Raw genomic sequence first — 17,497 nt, forward strand, 5'->3', positions numbered from 1 at the left:
TGTACCCCGCCTGACGCCCGAAGTCAGCTGGGATAGGCTCCAGCATGCCCCCGCGACCCTAATGAGGAAGAAGCGGTATAATGCACAAAGGCATTTTCATCATTGTCTATGAAACAATCGTAGTCGTAAGTGCTCATGCTCACACCAGAAGACAATGGAAAAATGTGGTTTTCAGTATTTTGTAAATTACTCTGTGTGACCAAAAACGCCTCAAACTATTATTTAACACTGAAATTCTACCTTGAAAAATATAACTGGATAAATGGTGGTACAATGGTGGTAAACAACCAATGGTGGAATGTCTTGAGGAAGAAAGAAACCATTGGCGTACTAAGTAACAGACAAACAGACAAAGGAAATCATCAGCAGGAGATAGCAGAAACATTGTGAGAGCTGTTTAAAAGAAAAAAGACCCTAAAACTGTTAGTGACATCAGCAATAAACTGAACAGGGCAGGAGTGAAAGTATCACTATCTTCGTTCATTATTCATTATTCTATTCACTATTCTTTTGTTCATAGAAAACTTCTTGAACAAAAGTGCAATGGTACACCAGAAGATGCAATCACTCATTCACCAGGCTGGAAAAAAAGCACAACGATGAGCCTAAAAAATTCATCTGTTTCTTAAACTTCTCATCACTGGACTTTTTGGCATATTCCAGCCTGGCCTTCCTATTCTTCTTGCTAATGAGTGGTTTGCATCTTCTGGTGTACCATTGTACTTTTGTCCACAAATTCTTCTATGAACAGTAGATTGTGATACAGTACCTTCACTCCTGCCCTCTGCAAGTTGGTTCTGATGTCATTAACAGTTTTAGGGTCTTTCTTTACAGCTCTCACAATGTCCCTGTCATCCCCAGCTGATGTTTTCCTCGGTCTGTCTGTCTGTTGCTAGTAAACCAGTGGTCCCTTTCTTCTTTGGAAAAATTCCACTATTGCTTGTTTACCACCGTTGTTCCACCATTTATCCAGTTACTGCGTTTTTCAAAGTAGAAAGTGAGTGTTAGATCAATTGTTTGAGGTGTTTGTGGTCACATCTAGTCATTTTCAAGATACTGAAAGACACATTTTTCCTATGTCTTTTGGGGTGGACATGAGTACTTACCACTACTATTGTTCATAGAAAACGATGAAGATGCCTTTGTGGAAACAAGTAGAAAAACTGCCAAAACCAAGAAAAGGAAGCTTTCAAGATTTTTTTTCATGATGTTGGTAGGGGAGACCAGGTATGGTTGTAACATAGGAAGAGTAGTAACGCCACCAATTCCACCAATCAGAGAAGAGATAGAAGTCATCTGATCATTTCAGTGTTTGCCCATTTCCTCTTTGATTTCACTTGGCAGTTGTAGAGGCCGGGTCTAGCAGTATGTAGATTTTACTGAGAAAAAACATTTTTCTTGGTAAAGTAATTTTTGTGACCAAAACCAAACTTTGTTTAGCACATACAGTTGCATATGTAACAGGTTTACTTTGGTTATTGTGATTCCACTTGATCTAACAGTGTTTGGAGTCATGGCTCAATAGCGCCCTCTCTCACTTGTGAGCTTTATATACGGCAGTGTCATCACAACTTTAGTTCATCAGCCCTGTGACCCGAGGTGAGTAGAGGAGCGCTTCTCTATGCAATTGTATGGTTAGCTACGATGCTAATGAAACTCATTGTCATTGTAGTAACAAGCCTCACGGTGTTGACTAGTGCACATTGTCTCACACCAGGTAAGTGCTTATTATTTATGTACTGTATACTATACATTGTTAATGTGAGCTCATCAGCCCCGTGACCCGAGTCTGTAAAAAGCCTCACGGTATTGACCAGCGCACATTGTCCCATACCAGGAAATAAACGGTGTCACTGTAAGCAACAAGCTCCAAGTCTCCTGTTCATTACCATAAATAAACACAACGCAGAGCTCAGGAGACCCGAAGGGGTGCCTTCAGTGGGGGTTACACATATAAAATTATATGACTTAAAGTAGATTAAATTCTAGCTTGTCAGGCAAAATGTGGTGCATTTTCCCCTTGCTTATTTGTCACTTCTATGCTAATACAGTTAGCTAAACCATGGCTGACAATTGTGGGGTGGGTTATAACATAGATATGAAACTGTTAGAACCACCCCCTGAAATGAAACTAAGAACACTTTCTTGATGATAATAATTTTTCAGCATGCCTAGTTTTGGAGATGAAATTCTCCACAACCTCCTAAAGGTCAAAGAACCACTTTGGATAATTAATTAAGCCAATTTCACCTCCCCCTTGCATGCTCTTTAATCTCCAGTTATGAGAAGGGAGAAAGACTGTCACACAATTTACATTTTTCCAAATGTATTGAAGAATAAGTCAGACAGGATAAATTCCACAATCTACAGGTACCTGGACCCCGTTTCATTTCACCTTTACCCATCTCCTGGCTGAAAATTCAAGTGAACTCCCCCCGATTGTCCCATAGTCATTTTTATACAGTACTTGTTTGCTCAGACCGTTGGCTCCAGTCCCTCCAAAGATAACTTTCTCCTGAATTCCTTGACAAAGCTTGTGACGCCAGCAGATGATAGCTGGCTCCTTCGCTGTCCCGATAACACTTAGTGTAGTTGTTGACATAAACAAAACATTCTTTGCTCCGGCTAATGTTTCTGTTTTGACTTCATTCTGGGCCTTATCAGCCTGGTAACCTTGGTGTGAAGAAGCTGTGACCAACAGTATTTCTGTTTAAGATTTGACACACTTAAACAGATGTTCATCTATTCCACTAACTATTTAATGAAGCATTATTTCTATAAAGTACTTGTAATCATTCACTAAGTTATTAGATTAATTGATTAAACAGTTATATCTATACTGTACTTATTTTAAGACACTCAACAATAATTCAATCAATAGACATCAATGCAAACAGTTATTCTAAATTCTACTTGTAATAATTATTTACCCACTCTGTAAGTTTATTTTAGAAAAGAAAGACTGAGAGATGGTGTGCCTGCTGTTTTTAAAAAAGCATCTGATGAGGTCACAAAGAAAAGCAAGTTAGTCAGATCAGTGGCAAAGGAACATGGGATCTGCCATGTAATACTGAGCACGTGCTGCAAATCACTGCGGAAGTTGAAAAGCCAGGGATGCCATTTGTCAACTCAAAGCCAAAGGAAGTGTGAGTAAAATGTGCCCTATGCAGTCTTTCGGCTCATCAAGCCTGCACTCCAAGGATACCAACATTCATTTGTCAACACTGATTCTGATTAAGAATATGCACACATAGCCACACACATTGCTGGCTGTATATCAGACCTATATGTTTTTCATACCATGTGCAGCAAGATCATTAAGTCCTGCTATGAAAGTTTGTTCTATAGTAGACTCTAGTAGACACACCTGAGTTAAACAGAGACTTTGTTATGGTTAGTCACAGACACAGACATTGTTGTGGATTGTTCTTTTTTTCCCCAATACACCTGTTTTGAAGCAAATTGTATGTGTGGCCTTTGTTTTTTGCTTCTTTTGTCTAATTGTTACAACTCCACACAGCATGCGTTACAACCCGGGGCGGGTTGTAACAAAGGAACACCTTGTATTTGACATTAACACACAAGGTCTTTGATATTATTGCAGGGGTTTCAATTGATGCCATTTGTAGTAAACAAATATCGGTATTTTGCATACGTCATATCCGGTTATGTATACCATATATAAATAGAATAAAACATATAAAATATTTGAATGTAGACAAGCATAAGTAAACGGAGAAATACCATCCATCCAAACATATCTTCCCAGCAAAAGCTTTTGTTTGTATTTTTTCAGTGGCGAAAAAAAAATAAAATAATTTATTCAACCAAGAAAAGGGGGCTTATAATTTATCCACTTGCACCATGGATATGATGTAAGAAGGAAAGCTCGATTATGTTGTAATTTCTCATCGTTTTGAGGCGGGGGTGACGCATATTGCTGCCGTAAAATAGACCGACGTATGGCGTAAACATCCCTAACATGTGACTGCCGAAAAATAGGCCGACCGGATGTTGACGCGTTCTGCACATGCGTACAACTATAGACACACATACGTAGACGCCGCATCGAGCGCTGAGCCGTACGTCAACGTCGCCGCCATATTGCATATGGCAAGAGTCGGAGCGGAGAAGATGCCTCATTCATGTGCTGCATGGAGGTGTACGACTCGTTGTACTGCCCAAACCAAATCCCAGGGAATAACCTTTCACAGGTAAGATTTAACATTTACTTTTGATAGTATTTGGCCCACGGACTGCATGATTTGGCCATTATAACTTCGTTTTGAGCATAATTTGCCGATGTTGTGGAAAACACTGTATTTCCGGGCACAATTCAATCATTCATTCATTTATTTATTTTAGATTTATTATGCACACAGCAGCATATATTTTTTATCAAAACATTTACAGCTAATAATTTAACAACTCAGTTTAATCATCCACAGTCTGAATGGAACAGGAGGAAAAACAATATGAATTAGCAATGAATTACAACGAATTAGCGCAAGTCTTCAAACAATTAAGTCGTCATTCTTGTTTTTTCCAGTTGCTCTGAACATTTTAGTAAGATTGTTTTTTATTTGCTTGGCTAACTTTTAATTTGATTGTTGTCATTTGGGTCACTAACTTTTGTCATACTCTGAAGGTTTCCCAAAGACACTGCTCGGAGGAAACAGTGGGAAATAGCCCTCCGGAGGGAGGGATTTTCTGCCAGCTCGTCCTCCATGCTCTGCAGTGATCATTTCAGGCCGGAGGACTTTGACAGAACAGGTCAGACGGTCAGGATCCGAGATGGAGTTGTCCCTTCTGTTTTCAGTTTCCCAGCACACCCCCAAAGGGTATGTACTGTACAGTATATCGCCATAGGCTGTAAGGTTTAAATCAATGAATGCCATACTATGCTGATTTTTTTCTATACTGAGTGTGGAGGAATCATTTCTGTATTTTGTAATATACTGTGATAAAATTAAAATATGATATCCTTCACTTTAGCCTGTTGCCACCAGGACAAGTGAGACTTCAAAGAAGGCTCGAGAGACTCTGGCAATGGACTGTTCCCCGCTTGTCCAAGACACTGATGAACTGCTTCCTGTCCCCAATGTGGTGAGTACCAAACAGACATGCCTCACATAGTTAGGAGAATCATGATTCTTATGTTCAGATATCTTGTTATCTCCCACTCTGACACTATTTTCAGACATACTCGGATACGCACTCGCACATACATTAAACATGTCAGTCATGAATGCGTATCCCTGACACATGCATACAAATACACTGGCAGAACAAATGTGGCGTGATGGGATTGAATGTGGGATAGTTGCCATCACTTTGTACTAGCAAAGATGTGACTGACTGTGACTGGGTGATTGAGTAAGTGTAATATAAACATGCTTTATAATACTGTATGTTCATCCTTTGTTTCCACTAGGACCACTCCTATGTCCTGCCTTCATCACCTGATGATCTGAGGGGCAGACTTAATGATGCCTCGGCTAGGGTGGAGAGTCTGGAAAGAGAGAGGAGCATTGCAAAGGATAGAGAAAGGAGGGCAAAGAACACTTTGTGCAGTCTCCTGGAGGATCTCAGAGGGCAGAAACTCATCAATGAAGAGCTGAAAGGCAAGGATGATTCATACTCAGGTAAAATAAAAATGGGTAGAAAATCTACATATTTTAAAACTTTGTTAAAAAAACTGAGTGAAATTATACTTTACCGTCTTTGTTTAGACTTCCTTGTTATTTCAAGTGTACTTAATAATTACCTTACTATATACTGTGTGTGTGTGTGGCCACACTTTGGACACTATCACTTTGTGATAGTGGAAAAACCTGTTCTTGAAAGTATCACCTCATTTAATTCGGACAACAGACAGGACAGTCTATATCAGATTTTGCACACAAAGATAAACAAGGGGCACCAAGTCACATTTCTTTGGGTGCCAGCACATGCAGGGGTGCAAGGGAATGAAAGGGCAGACAAGTTGGCAAAGAGGGCACTGAGGGTAAGTATGGTAAGCATAAGCAAAACAGGTGAAAAGCGTAATAAAGGGGAAAATGAGCCGAATTTGGCAAAGGGACAGAGAGAACAGACATGTATCAAATCCAGCAAAAGGTCAAGAATTTGCGGTAAGAGCAGGAGAGATGAAGTGGTGATGACCAGATTAAGGATAGGACACTGTGCTCTTAACAAAACATTGAAAATTGTGGGGTGTGACACTGGAATGTGTGAAGGTCAGGAAGATGAGTCACTTGACATGTGATACTGAGGTGCAGGAAGTATAATGCACAAAGGTAGGTGATGAGAAGCAGACTGACAGGAATGGGAATTGAAGAAATAACACTTAAAAGGACTACTGAATATGGGTGGAAGGACACACCAAAGGACGTTATTGGACTATTTAAGAAGCACAGGGTTGTCTGATAGAATATGAGGGAAGGTGTATTTAGGGTGAAGAATCAAGGTGTTATACAGACCCTTTCCAAAAAATTAGAATATCATGGAAAAGTTGTTTAATTTCCATAATTCCATTCAAAAAGTTAAACTTTCATAGATTATAGATTCAGGGCCCACAATTTAAACGATTTCAAGTGTTTGTTTATTTTGACATAATTTGGGCTTCCAGCTCATAAAACCCACGAAAACAGGAATTCAAAAAATTAGAATACTGTGAAGAAATCACCATTTACTTCTGAAAAAGAGAGAAATAAATGAGGATCACATCAAATCAATCAAAATATGGTACTTTCAAAACAATATGTCAATCTTCAATACTTGGTTGGGAATCGCTTTGCCTTAATCACTGCCTCGATGCAACGTGACATTGAAGCAATCAGCCTGTGGCATTGCCTGGGAGTTATGGAAGCCCAGATTTCCTTGATGCTTGCTGTCAGCTCTTCTTTGTTGTTGGGTCTGGTGCCCCTCATTTTCCTCTTGAGAATACCCCATAGATTCTCAATGGGGTTTAGGTCCGGTGAGTTGGCTGGCCAGTCAAGCACTGTGATGGCATGGGCATCAAACCAGGTTTTGGTGCTTCTGGCGGTATGGGCAGGGGCCAGTTCCTGCTGGAAGATGAAATCTGCATCTCCATACAGATCCTCAGCAGAAGGAATCATGAAGTCCTCTAAAACATTCTGGTAGACTGTTGCGGTGACCTTGGATTTAAGAAAGCAGAGTTTACCAACACCTGCACTGGACATTGCAACCCAAATCATGACGGACTGTGGATATTTCACACTGGACCTCAGGCAGCTTGGGTTCTGTTCCTCACCCGTCTTCCTCCAAATCCTTGGACCTTGATTCCCAAATGAAAGGCACACTTTACTTTCATGGGAAAAGAGGACCTTGGACCACTGGCCAACAGTCCAGTCCTTCTTCTCCTTGGCCCAGTGGAGACGCTTCCTACGTTGGCTCAGGTTCAGAAGTAGCTTGACCCGAGGAACCCGACAGTGGTAGCCCATCTCCCAGATGCGTCTGAATGTGGTGGTTTTTGAAGCTGTGACTCCCGCCTCATTCCACTCTTTCTGGATCTCTGCCAGATTCTTAAATCTTCCCTGTTTGATAATCCGCTGAAGCCCACGGTCATCTCTTTTGCTGGTGCATCTTCTCCTGCCACATTTTGCCCTTCCTCTAGACTTTCCATTGATATGCTTGGACACAGCACTCTGTGAACAAGCAGCCTCCTTAGCTATGAACTTTTGTGGCTTACCCATCCTATGGAGGGTATCAATGATGGTCTTCTGGCCAGCTTTCATGTCTGCAGTCTTCCCCATATTGAACCGAACTGAGACAATTGAACCAAACTGAAGCAATTTAATGACACCTGGGGAAGCCTGTGCAGGTGATTTGACTTTAGTAGATGATTAGTGTGTGACACTCAGTTGAAAACATTCATGCCCTGCAAAATTTGGGCTGATTTCTTCACAGTATTCTAATTTTTTGAATTCCTGTTTTCGTGGGTTTAATGAGCTGGAAGCCCAAATTATGTAAAAATAAACAAATAAATACTTGATATCGTTTAAATTGTGGGCCCTGAATCTATAATCTATGAAAGTTTAACTTTTTGAATGGAATTATGGAAATTAAACAACTTTTCCATGACATTCAAATTTTTTGGAAAAGGTCTGTATTTATTCTGGAGAAGGAGTATATGTTTCCGTATGGCACTAGTAAGGTTGTGACTGCAGCTAAGACACAACTGAAAGGGGGCGGTAATGCACCAACGTAATGGATGCCAACCGCCATAAAACCGAAGAAGAAGTCGAAAAAGGCCTCCTCGGCCCGCCACAGAACCCGCCATTTGTTGACGAATTTAGTACAGTCGAAAGTAAGAACATATCATTCGACTAACCTTATGATTCGTCTTGTTTGGTGAGAAGCATGACTCGTAGGAGAAGTGTCGTTTGGGATTATTTTGAAGAAGTCGATACGGAATCTGTGGTCTGTCTGCTGTGTGAAAATTTATTGTGTAAGCACGAACATGGTAGTACGACACCGATGCTAAGACATCTGCGCGTCAAACACCCCAAAGAGGCTGCCATGGAACTTGGTAGGACCGATGGTCAAGAAGCTTCGACTGGACAGCAGCCCATGGACACTGACGGTGCACAAGGTACTGAATACATCGTGCCCCCTTATCTCGAGCTGGTCGCCATTTGTTGTCTTTAACTATTTATGCATCACTTTAAAAATTATGTACGAAAGGATAAAACATAACCACTATTCGTGGTACAGTTTAATTTTACGGACTTCTTAAAATTACGGAATTTTAAAAATCAACTCACCAAAAAACAAACCAACACAACCTATTAACAAATTGAACAATAATGTGATCATCTCACATCAATTATAAACTAGCCAAAATTCCATCCGTCTGTCAATTTTCCATATGGCATGGCCTCATTAGGGTCACAGGTGAGCTGTAGCCTATCCCAGCTGACTTCAGGTGAGAAGGGTTACAGCCTGGGCTGGTCACCATGCAATCACAGGGCACGTATAGATAAACAAGCATTCACACCTATGGACAATTTAGAGTCTCCAATTAGCCTATCATGCCTGGACTGCATGCACGCATGGGGAAAACATGCAAACTCTACACTGAGATTGTTCCATTACCGTCTGTAATAATGTCAACATTAGGGTCATTTTCACAGGCTTGAACAAGAAATGCATTAATTCACTTTAAATAACCTTTCTCTCTGCCTTTTCTTCCTCTCCTTATTTGTCAAGAAATGCATTAATTAATAGTAAATATCTTTCTCTATGCCTTTTTTTCCGCTCCCTGTTTGTCAAGTGCCAACAGGGGCAATTCCGGTGCAAGTTTTTCAAAATAAAGTGTATTGAAATGTTTTTATGATATGTTATTTCATCCATCCATTTTCTTTGCCACTTCTCATTAGGGACGCGGGGGACAGGCAGGGTAAACCCTGGCTGGCGACCAGTCAGCCAATTGGTTGACAGGGCACATATACACAAACAACCATTCATTCTCACAGACAATTAAGAGTCGTTAATTAACCTTACATGCATGTTTTTGGAATGGGAGGAAACCGGAGAAAGCCCACGCACGGAGAACATGCAAACTCCACACAGAAATGCCCAACGGAGATTCGAACCCAGATCTTCCTGATCTCCTCACTGTGTGTGGCCAACATGCTAACCATTAGGCCACTGTGCAGTCCGATATTAGATATTTTATTTCATACTAATTGTGTTCAATATGTAAATAATGGGCTATACATGTGCGTGTATATAGCACAGAGGTGGGCTACTTTTAATATGACCATGTCCCAAAGATCCATGCCTCCTGCTATAAACAGAGAATATATCTATATTTAGTATATTTGTAATTATGAGTGTGTGTAAATTGGACATGTATATAGGGGTGCACACAATCAAAATCATCTACCTCTTACTATAAAACATATAGCATATATGAAATCTAACCGGTAAACTTTGCAATTACTACACTAAATAGTAATGATTAGTATTTCATCAAAATAGTTCATATCATTCACAAATCAAATAATCTATCCATCTTCTTCCGCTTACCCGAGGTCGGGTTGCGGGGGCAGCAGCCTAAGCAGGGACGCCCAGACTTCCCTCTCTCCAGCTACTTCATGCAGAGTTTTATTACGTTATTCTTCTATGCATTAAAAAAATCAGGAACTGAATAAATGTACTGGCATAAGATGTGGAACGGATGGGGAGTAGGATTAAATAAGCTCTGCTTCTTCCTACTCCTTTTGGACATGTGGAACTGTGAATTGAATTATGTGATATATTCCATTATAACTTGTATGCATGTATCATGCATGAATCAGCAGGGGGTTTAATGTCAGCTGACTGATGTCATATAACATCTACAAAGTGACGGTTATGATTGTCTGACACGCGACCGACACTACCTTTGCGAACGCTGTAATGGGCCCCTATTTAGCATATATGTCCATTCATACAGTGTATTACTTAACATTGTTTTCATGATAAAACAAAATAAACTAAACTCATTTCCTTTTTATTTACTGTGGTGGTGCGCCACGATCCATTACATGTAGCGGAAATCCTGATTCATCCTGAATTATTATTGTTTCGCTGACTTGATTGAAGTCAGTGAATCTAATCACCTGAATCCGCAGTTTTTCAACACTTAACAGTGAATCAATTCAAATGAATTGTCTGAGTCTGCAGCCTTTCCAGTGAGGAAATTGACTCGAGCCAGTGAATCAGTTGAAATGAATCACCCGAGTCCCTTGATGGGAGCCAGTGGAACAAATTCATTCTAAACATCTTAGTCTGTTTACTGTGAGTCTGTGAGCCAATTCAAATCAATCATCCGAGTCCATGATGTTTCCCGTTATTCTTACTGTAACATGCCTTGTGTACGTAGCAGTAGCCAGCCGGAGGACTCATAAGATTCGGGTTAATGGAGACCTCTGACTTTCTTTGATTGTAAAAAGATTTAGATCATTAACCCTGGTCATTCAGTTTCTTTAAGCTACCTTTGCTGATACTCTTTTGGCTACGTTTGCCCCCTCTCCTTGCCCATCTTGCAAGAGAGAAAATGATTTAGAAACCAACCAGCTCTAATAACCACAAAATGTTCTCATTAACAGAAAACCTACAGCTTGCCTATTTGTTTCTATATTTTGTCATAATTTTGCAGGAATGGGATTGGGAAGCATCCCTAACTCTTTATCTCTTCTTCCATAGTGGAGGTGGAACTGGAGGAGGCAGACTCTAACACTGCCATCACTGTGAACGACACTGACATTGATTCTGCACTAAATGGCATCCTTGTGGCTGCACAGGGAGAGCCCATGGAAGAAAGGACAGAAGTAGTGGTGGTAAAAAATCAGCTCCCTTCAAAGACGAAATCGCAACGTCGGAGTATGATCTGGAGACATTTTGAACGCTTGGAAAGTTCAGATGGTTGTCAATGTTTGATTTGCAATAGGAAGATAAAATGCTCTTCTGAGGGCAGCACCAGCAACCTGCACAGACACATGTCAAAGAGGCACCCGCATGTAAATTTGCAAACAGGTGAGGTGCTGAAGCAGTCACCATTAGACACATCCTCACCCACAGAGTCAAAGGATCTTAGGAAGACATGTCCAGCAAAGGTCACAAAGGACGTAGCAGTTCCAGGTAAGCTTTTATCGTCACTATACTGTATTCTTTCAGTAACCAATATATTTATGGACTTTGCCTTTTTCAGATGTGCTCCAGGTTTCACAGGCAACTGCAGGAGAGAAGCGTGGTTTTAGGAGGGAGCTGGAGTTAATAGACGCTCTGAGGAGGGCACAGAGGCAGGAGGCGCAGGCTCTGGAGCATCAGCGGGAGCTTGTCGAGAAGCTGCGGGCTGTCAATGCAAGAGAAGCTGCTGTAGAGAGAGAGCAAATTGAGTCTCTGAGGAGAGCACAGCAGGAGGAGGCCAAAAAATTAAGCAGGCAGAGAGAGGAGCTCGAGACAGAAAAGGCAGCACTGCAGAGGAAATGGGAGGAGCTCGAGCAGAAGGAGCAACTGCTCTCCAGAGAACATCCATCCTCTGTTTCTCACTAACGGTGACATTTTTTTATTGGGTGGTTTGGCGGCTTTGAAAATTTCATTTTTTTTTTTATTTTTATTTTTTTTTTAAATAAAGTCTGTTTTGTAGACCAGTTTTTGGATCTTTCATTTTACTTCCCAACATGACCTTGGATTACTACAATACAAACAATCTGAAAAGGAAACAAGGCCATATCTTGTGCACATTCTTCTTCAGGTTTACTGTACATGAACAAAAACACAAATGATCAATATATCACCATATGCTTCAAGAAAAATACAATTTACCTCATTTCTAGCCACTTGTTTTGTAAAAACATGATTGGACAGTAATTGACAATCTTTTTAGGAGAGAGAATTGGTATAAATACTTTGTTTCTGTAATTTCCTGTATAGAATTGAGAAGCATTTTTTAAAGTTTGTTTCCTTGTATTGGGGGGAACTCAAGATTCCAATTGTGATCACTAGGAGTCATTGGTTTCATAGAAATAGTACATTATCACACAGGATACGCTTACACTGTATATTACTCATTTGTGGGCTCAAAAGCACAATTCCGCACCAATACACAACTGAAAATGTAACTCAAAATATTACATTGTAAGGGTAGATTTGATTCCATTTGCAGCCAAGCAAATGGAATGCTTGGCTTGTGAATGCAGCACATATTTTAAGTTCGAACAAGCTAAAATATTTGTCGATTTTGTTAATTATGTATGCACCCTTGTTCAAGAGGTATTGATCTCAATGGGTCTTTTATCTGATTAAACAGAAAAATTAAATCCTGGGGGAGGATGAGGATATTGAGTCAGAATGGGCCGTATTGGGTGCTTCCATTGCTGTGGCAGCCAATTGAAGCTGTGGTCGCAAGGTGGTCAGTGCCAATCATGGTGGCAAATCCCAAACCCGGTGGTGGACATTGGAGGTTAGGGCTGCTGTCAAGCTGAAGAAAAAGTTACCGAGCACGTGGGACTCCTGAAGCAGCTGAAACTTGGGTGTTGGAGGAGGTCTGTGAGTCTATGGAGCACAATTTTCGGTAGGCTTCAAAGAGGTTCTGGCAAACTATCTGACAACTCAGAAAGATGAAGCAATGCCTGGTACACACTGCGGACGGAGGCCTGCTGACCTCAACTGAGCATATAATAGGCGGTGGAAATAATACTGACTCCTGTCCACATTGTTTTACTGACCCTATCATTTCCCTATGTATTTAAAACTAGCAGTGTGCTTGGAATACAGGAGGTGAACAAATGTAATTGATGTGAAACGGGTGAGGGGTAGGATTAAATAAGCTTTGCTTCTTCCTACTCCTTTTTGGACATGTACAACTGTGAATTGTACTACGTGATATATTACAAGTTAACTTGTATCCACGTTCAAAATAAATTAAACCATTACCATTCTGCAATGTTATACCTCAGGTACTAACTGAATTGGGTCCAAAAAAAATTCTGGTTTAGCACCTAATGCTTGGAATAGTCTCAGTTTAGCCTTCAAGACTTGTTACGGTCACTGACTTCAAAGTAAATGTGTAAATGTTTTATGTGAGCTTGTTAGAATTGTATATTACGTATACTAACTAGTTTTTCCTTATTTTAAATGTAACTGTGCTGCTCCCTTATTGGCCAGGTTGGATCTCAATGAAACAAACCTGAATAAATAAATACAATCAAAATACAGTGTCCCTGTAGAGGGATATGCACAATACAGTATATGTCCTTGTTTTCTTTTCAGTTTGTATTTTATTTGTACTAATCATAGGTCACATTAAGAGGCAAAATCAAAGATCCAAAAACTGGTCTACAAAGCAGATTTTATTAAAAGAAAAAAAAAAACAGGCAATTTGTTGGTGCCAAACTAGCCAATCTTTTAAAATCTCACTCTTAGTGAGAAACAGATGCTGGATGTTCTCTGGAAAGTTCTGTGGAGAGCAGTTGCTCCTTCTTTTGCTCGAGCTCCTCCCATTTCCTCTGGAGTGCCGCCTTTTCTGTGTCAACCTCTTCTTTCTGTGTGCTTAATTTTTTGGCTTCCTCCTGCTGTGCTCTCCTGAGAGACTCAATTTGCTCTCTCTCTACAGCAGCCTCTCTGGCGTTGACAGCCCGCAGCTTCTCGATAAGCTCCCTCTGATGCTCCAGAGCCTGCGCCTCATCCCTCTGCGCCCTCCTCAGAGCTTCTATCAACTCCAGCTCCCTCTTAAAATCACACTTGTCTCCCGCAGTTGCCTGTGAAACCTGGAGTACATCTGAAAAAGGGCAAAGGCCATAAATATTATTTGTTACTGAAAGAATACAGTATAGCGACCATAAAAGCTTACCTGGAACTGCTACGTTTTTTGTGACCTTTGCTGGACATGTCTTCCTATGATCCTTTGACTTTGTGCGTGAGGATGTGTCTGATGGTGACTGCTTCAGCACCTCACCTGTTCGTAAATTCACATGCGGGTGCCTCTTTGACATGTGTTTGTGCAGGTTGCCCGTGCTGCCCTCAGAAGAGCATTTTATCTTCTTATTGCAAATCAAACATTGACAACCATCTGAACTTTCCAAGCGTTCAAAGTGTCTCCAGATAATACTCCGACGTTGCGATTTCGTCCTTGAAGGGAGCGTATTTTTGACCACGTCTTCTTCTTTTCTTTCTTCCATGGGCTCTCCCTGCACAGCTACAAGGATGCCGTTTAATGCAGAATCAATGTCAGTGTCATTCACTGTGATGACGGTGTTACAGTCTGCCTCCTCCAGTTCCACCTCCACTATAGAAGAAGAATTTAAGGGATAGTTAGAGATGCAATTAATAACTAAACCATTCCTGTAAAAGTATGATCAAATATAGCAACAAAGGAGCAAGCTGTAGGTGACATAGGTTAAACAAATATTTCTTTTGACTAGAACATTGTGTAGCTGCACGGAGGCCTAATGGTTGGGCATCTCTGTGTGGAGTTTGCATGTTCTCCCCTTACGTGCATGTGTGGGTTTTCTCCAGGTACTCTTGTTTTCTCCCACATTCCAAAATAGACATGAATGTGAGTGTGAATGGTTGGTTGTCTATGCGTGCCCTGCGATTGGCTGGCGACCGGTCCAGGATGTGCCCTGCCTCTTGCCCAAAGTCAGCTGGGATCGGCTCCAGCATACCCCCACAACTCTCGTAAGTACAAGCGGCATAGAAAATGGATGGATAGAACACTGTGTGGTTATTAGTGCTGGTCGGTTTCTGAATGACCAGGGTTAATAATCCGAATATTTTCAGAACCAGGGATCAAGAGTCAGAGATCTTAAAGGTGTTCTCTCCCTTGGTTGGGTACTGCATGCAGGGGACGCTAACTTTCAGATGTGCTTCAAGCATTATGAACCCGCCCCCTTCCTGCTCAGAGCACATAAGCCACGCCCCACATATGAGTTATGTTTGTTGTCAGCTAATGATAGCAATTTGGCAAAGTTTAGCTGCTAACATTAGCCATCATTGCTGTATAGACTCATATCCAGTTGATGACTCCAAATTTTTGGTCGCTTCTCTGAGACCAGGTAACGGTGAGTGACAGCCAGGAACGTCAGTTATTTTATTCGGCCCGAATCAAAAGTTCACAACAATTCTTATGCTTTTTAATTTAATTGTGAAAAACCCACACATTTTTTGTGCAATCTGTTCTTTTAAACTACGATTGGTAATCTATTCTAGCTGGTGGTGATGTTCTTATATTTTTTGGTTTGTTTTTTGGTGAGTGCAATTCTAAAATAAATGTCTGGAACATGTGTAACTATAACAACCAAAGTCCATAAAATGAAGCGAATACACCACTATTAGTGGTCACCTTTTATGCTTTCATACAAATTATAGTAAGTGACGCATAAATTGTTCAAGACAACAAATGGCGACCAGCACAGACAAGAGAGCACGATGTATTCAGTACCTTGTGCACCGTCAGTGTCCATGGGCTGCTGTCCAGTCGAAGCTTCTTGACCGTCGGTCCTACCAAGTTCCGTGGCAGCCTCTTTGGGGTGTTTGGCGCGTAGATGTCTTAGCATCGCCGTCGTACCGGCATGTTCGTGTTTAGACAAAACATTTTTACACAGCAGGCACACCACCGATTCTGTACTGACCGTTTCAAAATAATCCCAGACGATACTTCTACGAGTCATACCTCTCACCAAACAAGATTAATCATCAGGTTATCCGAACGCTTTGTGTAGATTATGCTATGATCTATATAATGACGGTTTTTTTTTTTTAATCTGTTCTCATCAGTTTCAACTGTACTGGTAATTTCGTCAACAAATGGCGGGTTCTGTCTTGAGGAGGTCGACTTCTTCGGTATACTGATGTGTTGAAAACCAATATTACAAGGTTTACACTACCCTCTAGTGGCCCAGTTAGATAGTCCGCCATCAGCACTAAACTTAAAGGTGCTATTCCTTCTTGGCTCCAAATTACACTTTTTTCACCCAGAAAATATAAGGAAAAACACCACCGGCTTGCATATGTTACTAATAGTGGTTTCAGAGAACAGAAAATGTATATATTCATCACAATTACAATTGTGTGTCCCACCAAACATTGCAGTAATATTACTGACACATTGTGACTAGCGTCTTTTAATGTGTCTTTTGAATGCCTTATATTTGTATTTCAGTTCATTTTGCCATTTTTATGCATGAAAATGCTCAATTCTGGCAAAAAATGTATCATTTGCTCAAATATGCATGTTTTGACTAATAATAGATCATATTCAACCACAAAAATGCATGATTTATTAATTAATATATATTTGAAAAACAGTGATAGAGTGAAGCAGGACGATTATACCTCAACATTTCGCATCAGCTCCATTTGTGGTTTGTGTTGTGTTAATGAGACTACTGTAATTAAGTATTTTCCCAAGGTTTCAATAGATAAAATATGAACGTCATAATCACTTGACATGAGCAGAAAAAGCAAATAAACGCACTTCAATTTAATTTCCAAACTTAACACAACAGATTGACATCAAATAAGAGACATGGTGAAATTAAAAAAAAAGAAGAAGAAAAGATAAATATTACAGCTTAATCAGAAATTCACAGGCTGACAAAAGTGAAGAAAATAAATAAATTGAATCTTTCTCCGCACCCAAAAACACAATCTTCTTTATACAGACACATGTTAAATTCATTTAGCAGTGTACTGTCTGGAAGAGGAAGGTGCTCTATGTTAAATAATGTTACAGTTATTAGTGCAAAACAACATAAGACAATACAAGCTAAATCAGAATGCGGTTGGAATGCATTTTTGTGAGGGCTGTCAGCATCATGCCTGAATATGGGAAGCATTAATGTGGGAACCAAATTGCGGCTTTACTTGTTTTTCGTGATTAAAACATTTCAGTGTATGGAGAAAAGAGTAATTAAAGCAATTTTGATACATTTATAATGCTTAGTTCAAAATCACGTGAAAACATTTTGATTTATGCCATGCTTGT

At 40.4% G+C, this 17,497-nt stretch overlaps 2 protein-coding genes across 3 annotated transcripts; one reads left to right on the top strand and one right to left on the bottom strand.

Annotated features, from left to right (window-relative positions):
- The first annotated feature begins 430 nt into the window (after window positions 1–430).
- Window positions 431–13,503, top strand: LOC129178696 (uncharacterized). Of its 2 annotated transcripts, XM_054771172.1 has the most exons (7): window positions 431–1,717; window positions 2,943–4,214; window positions 4,649–4,841; window positions 4,996–5,106; window positions 5,435–5,645; window positions 11,215–11,649; window positions 11,720–13,503. In XM_054771172.1, the coding sequence occupies exons 2-7, from the start codon at window positions 4,012–4,014 to the stop codon at window positions 12,061–12,063; spliced, it is 1,497 nt and encodes a 498-aa protein (XP_054627147.1). In that variant the 5' UTR covers window positions 431–1,717; window positions 2,943–4,011; the 3' UTR covers window positions 12,064–13,503. The 2 variants fall into 2 exon arrangements, with proteins under 2 accessions (XP_054627147.1, XP_054627148.1); XM_054771173.1 differs by lacking the exon at window positions 2,943–4,214 and having other exon boundaries at window positions 438–1,717; window positions 11,720–13,501.
- A 341-nt stretch (window positions 13,504–13,844) lies between these two features.
- LOC129178699 (uncharacterized) lies at window positions 13,845–16,347 on the bottom strand. The gene is made up of 3 exons (XM_054771176.1): window positions 15,953–16,347; window positions 14,363–14,797; window positions 13,845–14,290 (listed from the first exon to the last, which is right to left on the bottom strand). Exons 1-3 carry the CDS (start codon window positions 16,179–16,181, stop codon window positions 13,932–13,934), a joined length of 1,023 nt encoding a protein of 340 aa, XP_054627151.1. The 5' UTR covers window positions 16,182–16,347; the 3' UTR covers window positions 13,845–13,931.
- Window positions 16,348–17,497: the final 1,150 nt, after the last annotated feature.

Source organism: Dunckerocampus dactyliophorus, chromosome 3 (genome assembly GCF_027744805.1).
Source record: "Dunckerocampus dactyliophorus isolate RoL2022-P2 chromosome 3, RoL_Ddac_1.1, whole genome shotgun sequence".
Taxonomy (NCBI): domain Eukaryota; kingdom Metazoa; phylum Chordata; class Actinopteri; order Syngnathiformes; family Syngnathidae; genus Dunckerocampus; species Dunckerocampus dactyliophorus.